The 15,821-nt window shown below is 36.1% G+C and overlaps 1 protein-coding gene across 1 annotated transcript in view; it reads right to left on the bottom strand.

The window, feature by feature from the left end:
• Nucleotides 1-1,929: 1,929 nt before the first annotated feature.
• The window catches only part of SUGT1 (SGT1 homolog, MIS12 kinetochore complex assembly cochaperone), a 43,302-nt gene continuing 29,410 nt past the window's right edge, over nucleotides 1,930-15,821 (bottom strand). The window contains exons 11-13 of the mRNA XM_030830364.3: nucleotides 15,635-15,725; nucleotides 11,506-11,687; nucleotides 1,930-2,493 (exon numbers count right to left, since the gene is read on the bottom strand). Coding sequence (XP_030686224.1) covers nucleotides 2,392-2,493; nucleotides 11,506-11,687; nucleotides 15,635-15,725 — 375 coding nt within the window. The 3' untranslated portion in view covers nucleotides 1,930-2,391. The remainder of the gene's footprint in view (nucleotides 2,494-11,505; nucleotides 11,688-15,634; nucleotides 15,726-15,821) is intronic.

The raw sequence follows: 15,821 nt of genomic DNA, 5'->3' as shown, positions 1-15,821 counted from the left end.
ACTGAAAATGGGAGTCTAGGGAGTTCCCTGGTAGCCTAGTGGTTAGGATTCTGGGCTTTCACTGCCATGACCCGGGTTCAATCCCTGGTGGGGGAACTGAGATCCTGAAAGCCATGTGGGAGAAGGGGGGAAGGGGGGAGGGAAGGAGGGAGGAAGGAAATGGGAGTCTAGAAAGAAAGTGGAACCAATTAATATAGCCAAGCTGAGATAGCAGAGAATAAAGATAAAGGCTCAAAATGAAGTTTTTTAACTTTCTGGACTCACAATTTTTCATTGTCTAGAATGGTGAAAGAGAAGCAGTACTTTAGAGTGGTGCTTTAGGGCAAGCAGTCTAACCTACTTCGCAAAATTCCCTTCTTTACCCATAAACCTATTGTATTTAGACAAGGTAACACTGTAATATAACATAGTCATGTATATTAGGAACTCCATTTGGCTCAGCAAAATCCTGAATCAGACATCCTTAAGCAAATCTAGACAACAGATAAACACACTTTAGACAGTGTATCCTTTAAATAAAAGCAAAACTAGTACTAGACCTTTTAAAAAAACCCAACTTCTATTATAATAGTGTCATTCCTAAGAAAGAAAAAAGTTGCTTTTAAGAGGCAGAAATGCTTCCTTATTTAGAATCATGGACTTTTAATTAAACTTTAAGACCCTATGGATTTGCAGATAAAGGAACTAATAAAACATAGGAAGGCTGTAAACCTGTTAAAGATTTTAAAGCTAGTGGGTGGCAGAGACTTGCTAGAGCCAGGAGTCTCGTCTCTGGGGTATGCCCCTGACTTACCATCTCTGTAGAAGAGCCTCCCTACCCCTGGGGACTAACGGTACTGAGAAAACTTAACATAATCACTATCTTGTTTCCTAAGGAGAAAATTTTAGAAATTCATACATGCAAGAACTTAATTTTGCCTTTTCCTTCAGTGTTCAAGATCAAAAAAAGTAGCCTGTAACTCTAAGTGGGCAGAAGGACAAGTGAAAACCCCTACATGCATAAACAAGCAGTAACAGCAGGTCTGGGCATGACCTGGTATCACCCCACCACTTTTTCCTTATGAACTCCCCTACACATGTCAAATGACTAGAAGGAAGAGGCTGAATTCCCAGTCTTTTTGGAGATGGCGGCTAATTTGCTCCCCATTTACCCTATCCTCAGCTATGAGGGTACAGAGTACTTCCTTGCCACATAATGTTAGTGAGACCTAATAGACACCACCCTCTATGGTTCCGAAATTACAATATGGAATCACACCTACAGGTCATCCATGACCTTTGCTTTATAACAGCTTAGACTGTCAATAGTTTTAATCACAGAACATTTAATCACAGATAGATATTTTTTCTATCTAAAAACTGTATTTGTAGTAAGTTCACCATTCAACCATTCATAAGTCCTTCCTGAATGTTAATTTTCTCTCTCTGCTAGATTATAAAGTCTTTGAAGCCAACGATCATGTCTTTTAGTTTTTGTATTCCCATGGTTATCTATTTACTCTATAAACAGAATAGATACTAAATGTATACATATTACTCTCTCAGTAGCTGCCCTAAACCACCAAAAGCATGGGGCTATAAGAAGAGAGATTTTCTAATAAAGAAAAAAAGAAGAAAAAAAAAACAAACCAAACCACCAGTCTTGTAATTTCAGGAATCCTGCTGTGGCAAAAGCAGCAAGAAGTGGAGTTGGGCTCTCCTAAATTACTGTTGGACCCCGCTTCACAGATTAGCCTTCAGTACAGTTAAATTTGCAGCATGATAAACACAGGTGTCAATGTTTTATACAGGAATTTGAAGGGTAAGGACCAAAATTCTCAGTGCAATTACAAATACTTCCCATAAAAATAATCAAATGGGAATCCCCTGTGATAAATAATTTCTCAAAGTTTTCATTAAAAACTTAAGAAAAAAGTAAATAAACCAAACTTCTTCATAGAAAAATTGTATTTACAACTCCATTCAAAAGCAGTTTTTAAAAGCAAACAATTTAACACTGAAATTCAGAAATCTATGCTCACCCAAAGTTGCCACGTCTAATAAATTATTAACAGAATACTGCATCAAAAATAAGGCAATAACCCAAGATATCCCATTAACAATTTCTCCACTCTCACAACTAGGAAGAATTAATCTATCTAGTAGCAAATGATATTTCATTCCGTTTCAGCATATCTGAAGTCCTTAAGGGCAAAAGTGATAAAACATGATCTTCATTCTTCATTAGACTCTTAGAACACTTGAAGGAAAATAATTTCTAAAGCACAAAGAGGTAAAGAGGTATAATCCTTTAAAAAGATGTACTCAGTGTTCAAAATTCAAGAATGCAGTATTAATACACAATGGGCGTTAGCTGAACATACGCAATACAGTGACAGCAAATTAATTTATTTAGTACTTTTTCCATTCCATATCATCAGGAGGATTGATTTCAACTTTCCTTTTACCTACATCAGACCAGTTGGTACTCAAAACTGTACCACCAGACTCCATCTGCAATAAAAAATAAAAATAGATTAATTATTGGTCCATGTAATCAAAACAGAATATTTTTCTAAAAACATTCCAAGCACAGAGTCCCCAATATAAGCTATGTTTGGCTCAATATACACAAGACAATATTCTGTTTTAACCTCAGGCTTTCCAGATAAGTTACCATATCGTGTGAAAATCTGAAAAGGAAACTCTAGTTAGGTAGGAGGACCATGTCCACACACACTGCCATATAAAGCACATGTCTCCCTGCTAATCAGCACAGAGGTATATGTGAAAAACCACCTTCAGATGAAAATATTGGGTTGGCCAAAAAGTCCCTTCAGCTTTAAAGTAAAAATAAAAGACACATTTTTCATTTTCACCAAGAACTTTATTGAACAATGTATTCACCATTTTGTTCCCCTACCTTCTGCCATTTTTCAGGCAACATCTTCCCAAAACTTATCTTTTTGAGCAAAGAATTGTTCCAGGTGCCTTTTGCAGTCTTCCAGGGAATTGAAATTTTTCCATTAAGAGAATTTTGTAAAGACCGAAATACATGGAAATCCAAGGGTACAATAATCTGGTGAATACAGTGGATGAATGGGAACTTCTCAGCCAAGCTGTAACAGTTTTTGCCTGGTCATCAAAGAAACATGTGGTCTCGTGTTATCCTGATGGAAGATTATGCATTTTCTGTTGACTAATTCTGAACGCTTTTCATTAAGTGCTGCTTTCAGATCATCTAACTGGGAGCAGTACTTGTTGGAATCAATTGTTTGCTTTTCCAAAAGTAGCTCATAATAGAGGACTCCCTTCCAATCTCACCATATACACAACATCACCTTCTCTGGATGAAGACTGGCCTTTGGTGTGGTTGGTGGTGGTTCATTTTGCTTGCCCCACAAGCGAAATATTGTTCCACAATATTGTACAGCATCCACTTTTCATTGCCCATCACAATTTGTTTTAAAAATGGAACGTTTTCATTACGTTTAAGTAGAGAATCACATGCGGAAATACAGTCAAGGTTTTTTTCACTTAACTTATGTGGAACCCAAACATCAAAGCGATTAACATAACCAAGCTGGTGCAAATGATTTTCAACGCTTGATTTAGATATTTTGAGTATGTCAGCTATCTCCCGCATGGTATAACATTGATTGTTCTCAATTAATGTCTCGATTTGACCACTATCAACTTCAACTGGTCTACCCAACCATGGAGCATCGTCCAGTGAGAAATCTCCAGTACGAAACTTCACAAACCACTTTTGATCAGTCACAGCACCTTCTCCATACACTGCACAAATCTGTTTTTGTGTTTCAGTTGCGTTTTTACCTTTCTTGAAATAATAAAGCATAATATGCAGAAAATGTTGCTTTTTTCCTTCCATCTTCAATATTAAAATAGCTACACAAAAATTCACTAATTTTGATAAGTTTTAAAAAAATGCACCCTGATATGACAGCTGTCACAATACAATCTAACAAAACTGTTTCGAATGAAGCTAAAGACAACTAAGCACTACTAGAGCCATCTTACTGGGGAAACCTAACGAACTTTTTGGCCAACCCAATGAAATTGGCTCCCAAAGAAAACGATAATGTCATCTCTTTTGCTGAGCACAGTGAAGACTTTGCGAAGTAAACTCTTTCTAGTTGGAGAGAACTTTAAGAGACCCTTCTCTCTCTGTCAAATGTACACAAGTGTATGCTGGAATTATTTTTAAATCAAGGTACACACATACACAGACACATAAAGTTAGTGTCTCAGTAAAGCGCTGGTCATCTATTTACTACCCACTGAATATAACACCTACTAACAAACCTAGCATATTCATAAATACATTTAAAAAATAAAGCTGTAACTGTTAATGCAATAAAAATTCATTGATTTGGATCACAGCAAAGAATAGAAAATTGTTAAAATCTAAACATTTGAAAATAATCAGCTATGTTACTGGTGAATGTATAAAGTTACATATGCTACCATTACACTGGAGTCTCAAAATAATCCCAATGCCCCACACTCTCTACCAAGCTCCTAGCCATGGGTTCCTTTGCACGGGATGCTCTCCTCTGTCCCGGTTCTTTTTATGTCTTTAGTTATCCTCCAAACATGACATGTCACCATCTCTCTGTGGCCTTCTTTGACCCTAGTCAGGACTCTAGCTACTCCTGTAGGACTTGTCTATGACACTGCACTGATAAAATTTTACGAATCTGCCTTCTCATACCTGCTTCCCACCCGTGGCTCCAAACTAAAGCTGAGAGTTTCTAAAAGGAAAGAAACATATTTTACCAATACTTATATCCTAGATCTAAGTGCAGTAGCCTGGCACACAGTAGGCTGCAAATAAAATACTGAATAAAATGGGACAAGTTTATATAATAACTACTCCTAAGAGAACTAAACGAAGCAGATTTAATTTATAATCTGATCATATTTGCTGATGACATTTATTTTCCCCTTTCTTCTTATGGACTGCAGTGCAACTGAGCACTTCCATGATTATTCTGTATATGTTGATCTTTTTGCCCAATTAGACAGAGAGATCAGAGTTAAGATAGAGTCTGTTTCTTTGTACAGGCAGACCTCGTTTTATTGTGCTTCACTTTACTGCACTTTGCAGATACTGCATTTTTTACAAACTGAAGATTTGTGGCAACCCTGCAAAAAGTGAATCTATTGACGTCATTCTTCCAACAGCACGTGCTCACTTCATGTCTGTCACATTTTGATAACTCTCTTATATTTCAAACTTTTTCACTGTTATTATCTTTGTTATGGGGATGTGTGATCAGTGATCTTTGATACTACTACTGCAAAAAACTATGACTTGCTGAAGACTGAGATGATAAAGCTAGCATATTTTAGCAATAAAGAATTTTTAAATTAAGGTACATGCATTATTTTTTAGACATAATGTTATTACACACTCAGTAGACTACAGCATAGTGTAAACATAACTTTCATATGTACTGAGAAACCAAAAAAGTGTGACTCACTTTATTGCAAAATTTGCTTTATGATGGTGGTCTAGAACTGAACCCACAGTTCTCCAAGGTATGCCTGTATTCCCCCACAAAGACAGAAGCAAGCCCTTGGTATGTTCCAGGTCAATGCTGCCAAACAGATGGCTTATTTTATGCATACGTATGGTTCGGTTACACTTAGCAAAGTTTCTGTATGAAAATGGACACAGATTCTCTAATATAACTTTGAAATCTCACACACTATTTTGTCCAGAAGTTCTTAAAAGTCAACACTGAAACTGATTTCAGGGAATTCCCTGGCGGTCCAGTGGTTAGGACTCCATGTATCCACTGCAGGGGGCACACATTCAATCCCTGGTGGGGGAACTAAGAGCCTGCAAGCTGCCCAGCGTGGCAAAACAAACTAACAAAACCCTGATTTCTCCTTTTGGAGGCATTAAGTGAGTGTACTTTTTCCTAGTCTTCCCACTAAGTACAACTAAAAACCTTGTATGTTATATAAATAACAAATATAAGACAACTCTAAAAGGTGAAAAGAAGACAAATCAGCTAGGGACCTTGGTGGTGAGTTCTTTGGGTTTTCTTTTTGCCTTATGTTTTCCAAGAGCTGGAACTGAAGAGGCTGGAAATGCCAAAGGGTGCAAACAAAAAAAGTCCCAACAAAAGCCTTATTTCTCTAGCCAATGGACAAAGACAAACAGAAAGAGAGAAAACTTTTAGACAATAATCACTCTAGCTAAACACCACAGTAAAAAACTGTGGTCCCATCCCCACCCAGGCCAGTGAAGGCTGAATGAAGAGCCTAAACTTCCACCCATGCTATGCTATCACAAACCGGCCTCCTCTGTTGCCTGTGGTGTCAGTGGAAACCACGTGGGGAGCTAGAATTCCTACCTATTCCCAGCAGTAACAAGGAGATGTCCTGGGGTGTCAACGGAGGTAGAGTGGGGTACCTGGATTTCTACCTCCACCTGGCAATAGTGAGGTAGTGACTTCCCTTCCTTTGCCAGAGGGGTTGTCAGAGAAAGCCATCTAAGACAGATGGTTTAAATAAGATCCAGAGTCTTGTAACATGAAAATGTCCAGATTTCAACTGAATATCACTTGGCACTGGTGAAAAACACCAAGAACCAGGAAGATTTCAGATTATATGTTTAAAAAGAGAAGACAATCAATAGATGCTAACACAGAGATGAAAGAGATGTTAAAATTATCTGACACATTTTTAAAGCAGTCAGGGTAAAAATGCTTCAACAAGAATTATGAACTAGCTTGAAACAAATGAAAAAAATAGAAAACCTCAGTAAAGAAACAGAAGACATAAAGAAGAACCAAATGAAAGTTTTATAATTGAAAAATACACTTGAAATAAAAACGTCAGTGAATGGGCTCAAGAGCAGAATAGAGAGAATAGAGCAAAGAATCAGTGAACCGGAAAACAGAACAATATAAATCACCCAATCTGAATGACAGAGACAAAACAGAGATAAAATGAACGGTTCTCAGGAATGTATAGTACTGTAACAAAATATCCAATACCTGTGTCATTGGGTTCCAGGAAGAAGAAAACAAAGAAGGAAGGTCGGAAAAAGTACTCAATGGTATAATGAATGAAAAGATCCCAAATTTGGCAAAAGACATAAACCTATAGATACAAGAAACTGAGTAAATCCCAACCAGTATAAACCCAAAGAAATCCTTGTCAATAGAAAGAATCTGTTATGGACAGATCTACTCTGAAAGAATGCCCAAAGGAAGTTCTCCAAACAGAAGGAGGGACTTCCCTGGTGGTCCAGTGGTTAAGAATCCGCCTTCCAGTGCGGGGAACACGGGTTCAATCCCTGGTCAGGGAACTAAGCCTGTGTGCGGCCAACTACTGAGCATGTGGGGCACAACTAGAGAGCCAGCGTGCCTCAATTACAGAGCCCACGCGCCACAACTACTGAGCCTGAGCACCACAACTAGAGAGAAGCCCACATGCCGCAATGAGGAGCTCAAAAGCCACAGCGGAGGATCCTGCATGCTGCAACTAAGACCTGATGCAGCCAAAAATAAAATGAATAAATAAATATTTTTTTAAAAAATGAGAGGAGACAATGTGTTCAGGAGTTTAAAAAGAAAAAAAAAAAGAAACAAACAATGGAAACCTGAAAGTCAGAAAGGAAGAAAGAAAAAGGTCACAATATAGATAAATGCAATAGAGTTTGCTTTTCCTCTACGTTTTCTAAATTATTACACTGTATGATGTGGTTTCTAAACATATAGAGAAGAATTATTTAAGAAAATTATAAATGAGAAAAAGTAAAAGGACATAAAGGGAGGTAAGGTTTCTATACGTCATTCAGTGTCAAAAAAAATAACACCAGTAGACTATGATAAACTAAGTATAATATAGCTAATATAAAATTTAGAGCAACCAAAGATACACTACAAAACACTATAGATAAATCAAGATGAAATTCTAAAAACCGTTCAAGTACCCATAGGAAGGCAGGAAAAACAAATACAGAACAAACAGAAAACTTACATGGTAGACATAAGTAAGTCCTAATGTACCAATAATTACATTAAAAGTTAAGTGGTCCAAATGCATCAATTAAAAGAGACTGGCAGAATAAATTTAAAAAAACATGACCCAACATGCTGTCTAAAAGAAATTCACTTTAAATATGACTTAGAAATCTGAAAAAGAATGAATATATATAAGTGAATCACTTTGCTGTACACCTGAAACTAACACAACACTGTAAATCAACTATACTCCAATAAAATTGTTAAAATAAAATTTAAAATGTTTAAAAAACGACTTAGGCAAGGTTGAAAGTAAAAGGACGGAACAAGATATATCATGCAAAAATTAACCAAAAGACATAAGAATCAGCTATATTAACATCAAAGCAAAGAAAATTACCAGAGCTAGAGAATGACATTATATAATGATAAAAAGGTCAATCCACCATGAAAATACAGCAATCCTAAATGCATATGAACCAAACAACAGAGCTGCAAAATATGTGAAGCAAAAATTGACAGAACTTAAAGGTGAAATCAATAAATCCACAATTATAGCTGAAGACCCTCTCTCAATCAGTAGAACAGTAAGACAGAAAATCAACAAGAGTATCAATCAACAGGATCTAAGTGACGTTTATGGAACACTCCATTCAACAAGAGCAGAATATACATGCTTTTCAAGTGGAATATATACTTAGGATAAGAAGTCTCAAGTGAAATCAAAATATATACTGAACTGAATAAAAATGAAAAAGTAACATCAAAATTTGTGGAAGACAGCTGAATTCTTCTGAGAGGGAAATTTATAGCATAAACACATATAACAGAAAAAAGAAAAAGGGTCAAATCAATAATCTAAGTTCATATCCACAGAACCTATTAAAAAAAGAATAACAAAATAAACCCAAAGTAAGCATAAGGAAGAAAATAATTAAAAGCAGAAATAAATGAAATTTAGAACAAAAAAAATAGGAGGAAAAATTTAAGATCAACAAAAAGCTGATTCTTTGGGGAAAAAAAAGTAAATAAAATTGACAAACCCTAGCAAGACAAAGGAAAAAAAAAAGACACAAATTACCATTATAGGAATGAAATGGGTTATCACTACAGACCCTGCAGTCATCAAAAGACCCTGCAGTTCCCTTCAAAGTTGAAGGGAACCCTACCAACACTAACAACTTAAACGGACCAATTCCTCAAAAACAAACTACCACAAGTCACTCAATACGAAATAGACAACCTGAAGAGTCCTATAAGCTACTGGGATAACGAAATTCATAATTTAAAATCTCCCAAATAAAGAAGTATCAAGGCCTAGATGGCTTCATTGGTTTAAATAATCTTTAAAGACAACACTAATTCTACAAATACCCTCCCCCCAAAAAAGAAGAGGATGGAGCACTTCCCAATCCATTCTATGACGTATTACCCTGATACCAAAACCAGAAAAAGCACCAAAAAAGAATACTGTAGACCAACATGCCTCATAAATATAGACACAAAAATGCTGAAAGTATTTAAAAATAGAATTGAGTAATATATAAAAAGAATTATACACTATGACCAACTGGGGTTTATCCCAGGGATGCAAAGCTGGTTCAACAGTAGAACAGCAGAAATCAATCATATTAATCACATAAAATCACCACTTTGACAAATTAAAGAAAAAAATCACCTAATCATATTGACCACATGCAGAAATATTGCAGAAAAAGTATTTGACAAGTCAACAGCCATTCATGATAAAAATCTCAGAAAAAAAGAAATAGAGCAAAACTTTCTTAATTTGATAAGCATCTACAAAAACCTACAGCTAACATTATACTTAATGGTGAAAGACTGAATGGTTTTTCTCTTAAGATGGAGAACAAGGCATCGGTGTCTACTCTCACCAATCTTATTCAACATAGTGCTGGAAGTTCTAGCCAATAAAAGGAAATAAAGGGCACACATATTGGAAAGGAAGAAATTAAACTGTCCCTATCTGAAATACCTCCTTAGGTAGGTTTATTCCTAGGTATTTTATTCTTTTTGTTGCAATGGTGAATGGAATTGTTTCTGTAATTTCTCTTTCTGATCTTTTGTTGTTAGTGTATAGGAATTGCAAGAGATTAAACTGTCCCTATTTGAAGATACGATTGTCTACATAGAAAATCACAAGGAATCACAAAGAATCTACCAAAAAAAATCTCCTAGAACCAGTAAGTGAGTTCAACAAGGTAAATACAAGATAAATGCAAGATAAACATTAAAAACAAAACAAAAAAACCCTGTATTTCTAGATACTAACAACAAACACATGGATGCCAAAATTAAACATATAATACCATTTATAATCACTCAAAAAAAAGAACCCAATACTTAGGTATATCCAGTAAAACACACAACTACTGAAGCCCACGCACCTAGAGCCCATGCTCCACAACAAGAGAAGCCACTGCAATGAGAAGCCTGCGCACCTCAACGAAGAGAAACCCCCGCTAGCCGCAACTAGAGAAAACCCACGTGCAGCAACGAAGAGCCAATGCAGCCAAAATAAATAAATAAACAAATAAATAAAAAAGAAATGTTCTCTATCTTAACTGTCAATATCATGGTTGTAATATTATAATTCTGCAAGACGTTTCTACTGGGGAAAACTGTAAAGGATATAAGGGATCTCTATTACTTCTTCCAACTGCATGTGAGTCTACAATTATCTCAAAATAAGAAGTTTAATTAAAAACAATTTTATAAGGCAATAGTGAAAAGCATAATCATGATCAGTTACCACTTGGTAACTTACATGGAATATCTGAGCCACAAACACACTTATTACCTATATGTTAGTTTTAATTATTAAATATTAACTTTAACTTTCTACTGTAAATATCAACACCTTAAAAGAAGACAGTGACATTTCCAGAGCTACGGGTAAAAGTCAAATGATTACAGCTTCAAGCAAAATCTACATGGTTCTATAGTGATGACTTGTCATTAAAATCTCAGAACTTGATGCCTAATTCAGGTGGTATTCATGCCCTGGCAAAAAGCCTGGATTTTCTTAATCAATACAGAAATTATTAACAAACCAATGAATAATTAATGTGCACCTTCTACTTGGCAAACACTGTTCTGGAAGTTTCCCTTCTATATTCTTCATCTGACACTGAGATTATACACGATACCAGAAGGTAAACACCGGAAGCTCACTCAGCTATTGTGATAAATCCAACTGAAATAACTCTATATCATCCACTCACTATAACCTTGGTATTTCTTAAGACTTCCAAGTTCTAACTCCCTGATGAAAAAATTTATTTGGAATATACCATTTGTTTCTCACCTCCTCCACAAGTTCCCAACTTCCTCAGTAATTACTCTAAGTTTAGAGCAAGAACAAATGTTCAGACAAAGTCCATTCAAAATGGTCTCCCAACTACAGTACATGCAATCTGATCTCAAATTACATACTTATTTTTTTTTAATTTGTGAAATTTACTACTACAATAGATTTTCTTAAAGTTTATATTCTTACAAATGATTTGTTCATGGCACGTTTCACTTCATCAGAACCATCTGAATAGATCTGCTGAAATAATTTGTTTAAAGCTGCATCTCCCTCCAACTTCTCATTCTTTTCTTCTTCTTTGATCTCACCAACTAATTTATCCCAATTTCTTGTATAATGAGATGATGATGGATACAGGTTCTTTATATCTATGGAGTAAAAAAAGACAAAAGTGATTAATCAACATGTGATTATGTCAAGCATATGTAACTTTCTGATCATGATGTATACAACATCTTAGCAAATAGTTTTAAGTCACTGAATTTCATGTTTGTAATAAATGTCTTTCTGATATATAAATCAATAATTAACATTTACACTTCTAAAAACTGAATCAGTTAGCATAATGTAAAATCTGGGAATTTCTTTTGAGCAAAATAACTCAAAGTGTAAACTTTTGGTACATTATGCAAAATTAGATTAAAAAACAGATCCTTCATGTTAATGATACGAGAAACTGGGTGAGAAGCATACAGGAACTTTTATGTTTACAAAACAGGTGCAAAGATAGTACAAACAATTCTAAAAATAGTAATTTTTTAAAAAGATGCTTCATTAACAGATTTCTCTAAACAGTTTTAATAAACGTTAAAAATGTGGCTTTTCCTGAGGTACTTGTATCTTTCAGAGTAGAAATAAGCTGAAAGTATTGAACTGCCAGGCCATCTGCCAGTGAGTTAAGACTCGATCCTCTCCCCACATTAAAAATATTAGATTACTTCAGTAGGAGAAAACAATAAAGAATTCCTGAATGTTGAAAAATACTACACGTGATGATCTAGAGTTCAGCGCCCACATCATGCACACATAGAAAATGACAATATTTGTAGGGCACATTGGGATAAACAGAGGCTGGTTGCAGCCAGAGAGGCAACGAACCCAGGGACTCAGGCACTGCCAACACTGCCCCAAAGACCAAGGGAATCAAGATCTTCACACACAAATAATTAAAAGGTAACTAAACAGTTACCTAAGAGCTGTAAGAGCAGTTCTGTCCACTATTCAATGGAAATATAATGTAAGCCACAAATGCGACTCACATACATAATTTAAAAATTTCTAGTAGCCACATTACTAAAAAGAATCAGGTGAAATGTATCCTAATTATATGTTTTATTTAGCCTAATACATGCAAAATAATATCAGGTCAACATGAAATCAATATAAAAATATTAAGATATTTTATATTTTTTTTCATACTAAGTCTTCAAAATCTGGTAGGTATTTTACATTTAGAGCACATCTCAATCCAGACTAGTCATATTCCAAGTAGTCAACAGGTACAGTAGCCACAGCTACTACCCTGGACAGTACAGCTATAGAGCTTTAAAAAAAAACGGATTCAAAACTTCCCTATGAGTATATTAGGACACATGAATGCTAGTCTAAACGTCCCTCTTGCACTGCTGCCTAGAGCTCTATATATGCCCTTTCTCAAAATAGTTGAGAAACTACTAATTGTTCATTCTGCTTTTCCATCCTTTCTCTTCACCTGTAAACCAACTCCCTCCCTGCTCATCTCACCCCCACCCCACAACAAAACAAAACCACAGCACACCACAGTTTTATTCAGGGCAAGCATACTGTTTTCCAAATTTTATCTATCCTTCCTCTACAAGTAATCTCCTCTATCTTCTGTACATTTTCACTACTAGCCAGGAAAACAAAAACATGCGTGCCATGGTAAATTAAGAACCTAGGAAACATGGGTTTAATTAATCCTAACGCTGATTCGCCAGATGGGAGCACAGTTCTAATCTCCATTTCACAGATAAGAAAGCTGACCCAGATAGGTTAATCAACTTGCCTTTATCTGCAGTCTCCAGCTTGTCAAAACTCTGACAAGCATATTAACTCCTTACAAAAATATAACAGGTCAGGAGGAATAGCATCTTGAATCTCCAAGGCACTGAGTTTAGAGAGTTTGTAACTATAACACCAAAAAATCTTTAATCTCAGAAAAAAGTTAACACCTGTAGAGATGGTAGATGAACTACTGAGAGACAGGTAACCTAACTTCCTTGCTTATTCACAATAATATTGATATCAAATAACTGCAAAGATACTCATGTCAGCAGAGACTTCCCATTGTTAAAAATGCAGCAACAAGCAGTATCACACATGGGGTAGAAGAACCAGGGTCAGACTCTAAATGGCTGGATTTAGTCCCAGACAATGAAAACTGCTAGGTAATCTTAGGCAAGTTGCTTAACCTTTCTGAGCCTGTAAAATAGGAAGAACAATACTAGGCTACCTAATATCAGGGCTGCTGTTAGACTTAGGTGAGATACTATATTAAAAGTGTTGATGTTTCTTTTAAAAAATGCTTTAAGCTATATATAAACCTCAATCCAAAAGTATCTGGGAGTCAGCCCCAAGAAGAGTGCATAATATCTTTACTATACCTTTCACATAAAGTGGGAAGCAGAAGCTTAATAAACAGCTTATATACCAACTTGAAGTATTTCAATTCTTAAAAATTATCTATTGGTGTCAATTCCCTGGCTTTGTTAATCATGCTATAGGTTAGTTACGATATTATCATGCAGGGAAACTGGGTGAAGGGTACATGGGAACTCTATTATTTCTGCAACTTCTATTAGAATCTAAAATCATTTCAAAATAAAATTTAAAAATGATCTGTTGGCTAACTTAGTGTTTTCTACAAAGTGCCATAAGGAAATTATATTTTCTTTTATAGAAGAAAGCAGTGAAAAATCTAAAAGTAGCTGAAACTTAGAGTTACCTCTTTTCAGTCATCAAATCAGAACATTATCTCTAATCAAAGGAAATTTCTCTCCATTCATTAATGAGGCCATTGCTATAAAATAGTCTTAGACTGTAGTTCTAAGTGTGTCCTACAGATTAATCATTCCATTAGAAAAATACCTATGTGCCTATTGCCTATGCTCAGAACTGACCACAACATAGTCTGTCCCTTAAAGGGTTAAGCAATCAACCTTATTCTACCCCTAAGCCTGCCTTAGGCCTTCATTAGCTGTTTGCCTCCACCTCTTAGAAATATACTGAGGGACTTCCCTGGTGGTGCAATGGTTAAGAATCTGCCTGCCAATGCAGGGGACACGGGTTCGATATCCAGTCTGGGAAGATCCCAAATGCTGCGGAGCAACTAAGCCCGTGAGCCACAACTACTGAGCCTGCGCTCTAGAGCCCATGAGCCACAACTACTGAAGCCTGTGCTCCACAACAAGAGAAGACCCCGCAACGAGAAGCCCGTGCACCACAATGAACGAGAAGCCCGTGCACCACAATGAAGAGTGCCCCTGCTCGCCACAACTGGAGAAAGTCTGCGTGTAGCAATGAAGACCCAACGCAGCCAAAAATAAATAAATAAATTTATAAAAAAAAAAAAAAAGAGAAATATACTGAAATGGGGAACTTCTCTGATGGTCCAGCAGTTAAGATTCGGCGCTCCCAATGCTGGGGGCCTGTTTGATCCCTGGTCGGGGAACCAAGATCCCACGTGGCACAACTAAGTCTGTGTGCTAAAACTACTGAACCACACAACTAGAGAAGCCCGCACACCACAACGAAGACCCAGCACAGCCAAAACATGAGAGAGAGACAGACAGAGAGACACAGACATACAGACATAGACAGAGAGAGAGAGGGAGAAATGGGCTAGATACTTTTCACTGTGAAGCCTTGAAATTCCAGGAAATTAGAGCTGACATAATTAGAAGAAACAGAAAGGAATAAATAAGAGGGGAGAAGGGAAGAGGAGGAGATACATCAGCAGAGTAAACTACTAATTCACGTAAAACACAGAAAGAAAAAATAGGAAAGGCCAACACACAAAAGCAAACAACCCCCAACTGACATCACAAACTGACATGATAAACAATAAATCCCAATTCCCTCTGGGCTTTTGCTGCCATTTATCTGTATTCTTATGGAGTTTAAGAAGTTAGAACGATCATAAGAAATACTCTGTTTTCATTACAGAGCAACCTCCTTATATTCAATGTATCTTATCTTGGGAACATAAATAATGAAAATAGAATACTCATTACTATTTAATTTCAACTATATAACACAATATGAATTTAAAGCTCATCAAGGCCAGAAAACAAACCTGTTATGAACCGTCTGGGGTTAGGCACCTCTCCTTGCCCCTCTAGCTTTTCCCATCTCACAGCCTCTGGCTTTTTCATTTTAATTTCAATCTAGAGGAAACACCAAATAAAATCTATTATTCAATGTAAAATACACAAAACAGTGAAAAAAATGCAATTTCTTTAACTTATCAATGTTTTATAAGA

This window comes from Globicephala melas, chromosome 18, assembly GCF_963455315.2.
Source record: "Globicephala melas chromosome 18, mGloMel1.2, whole genome shotgun sequence".
Taxonomy (NCBI): domain Eukaryota; kingdom Metazoa; phylum Chordata; class Mammalia; order Artiodactyla; family Delphinidae; genus Globicephala; species Globicephala melas.
Note: the sequence above shows the minus strand (reverse complement) of the source record. Positions and strands in the feature narration are given on the sequence as shown.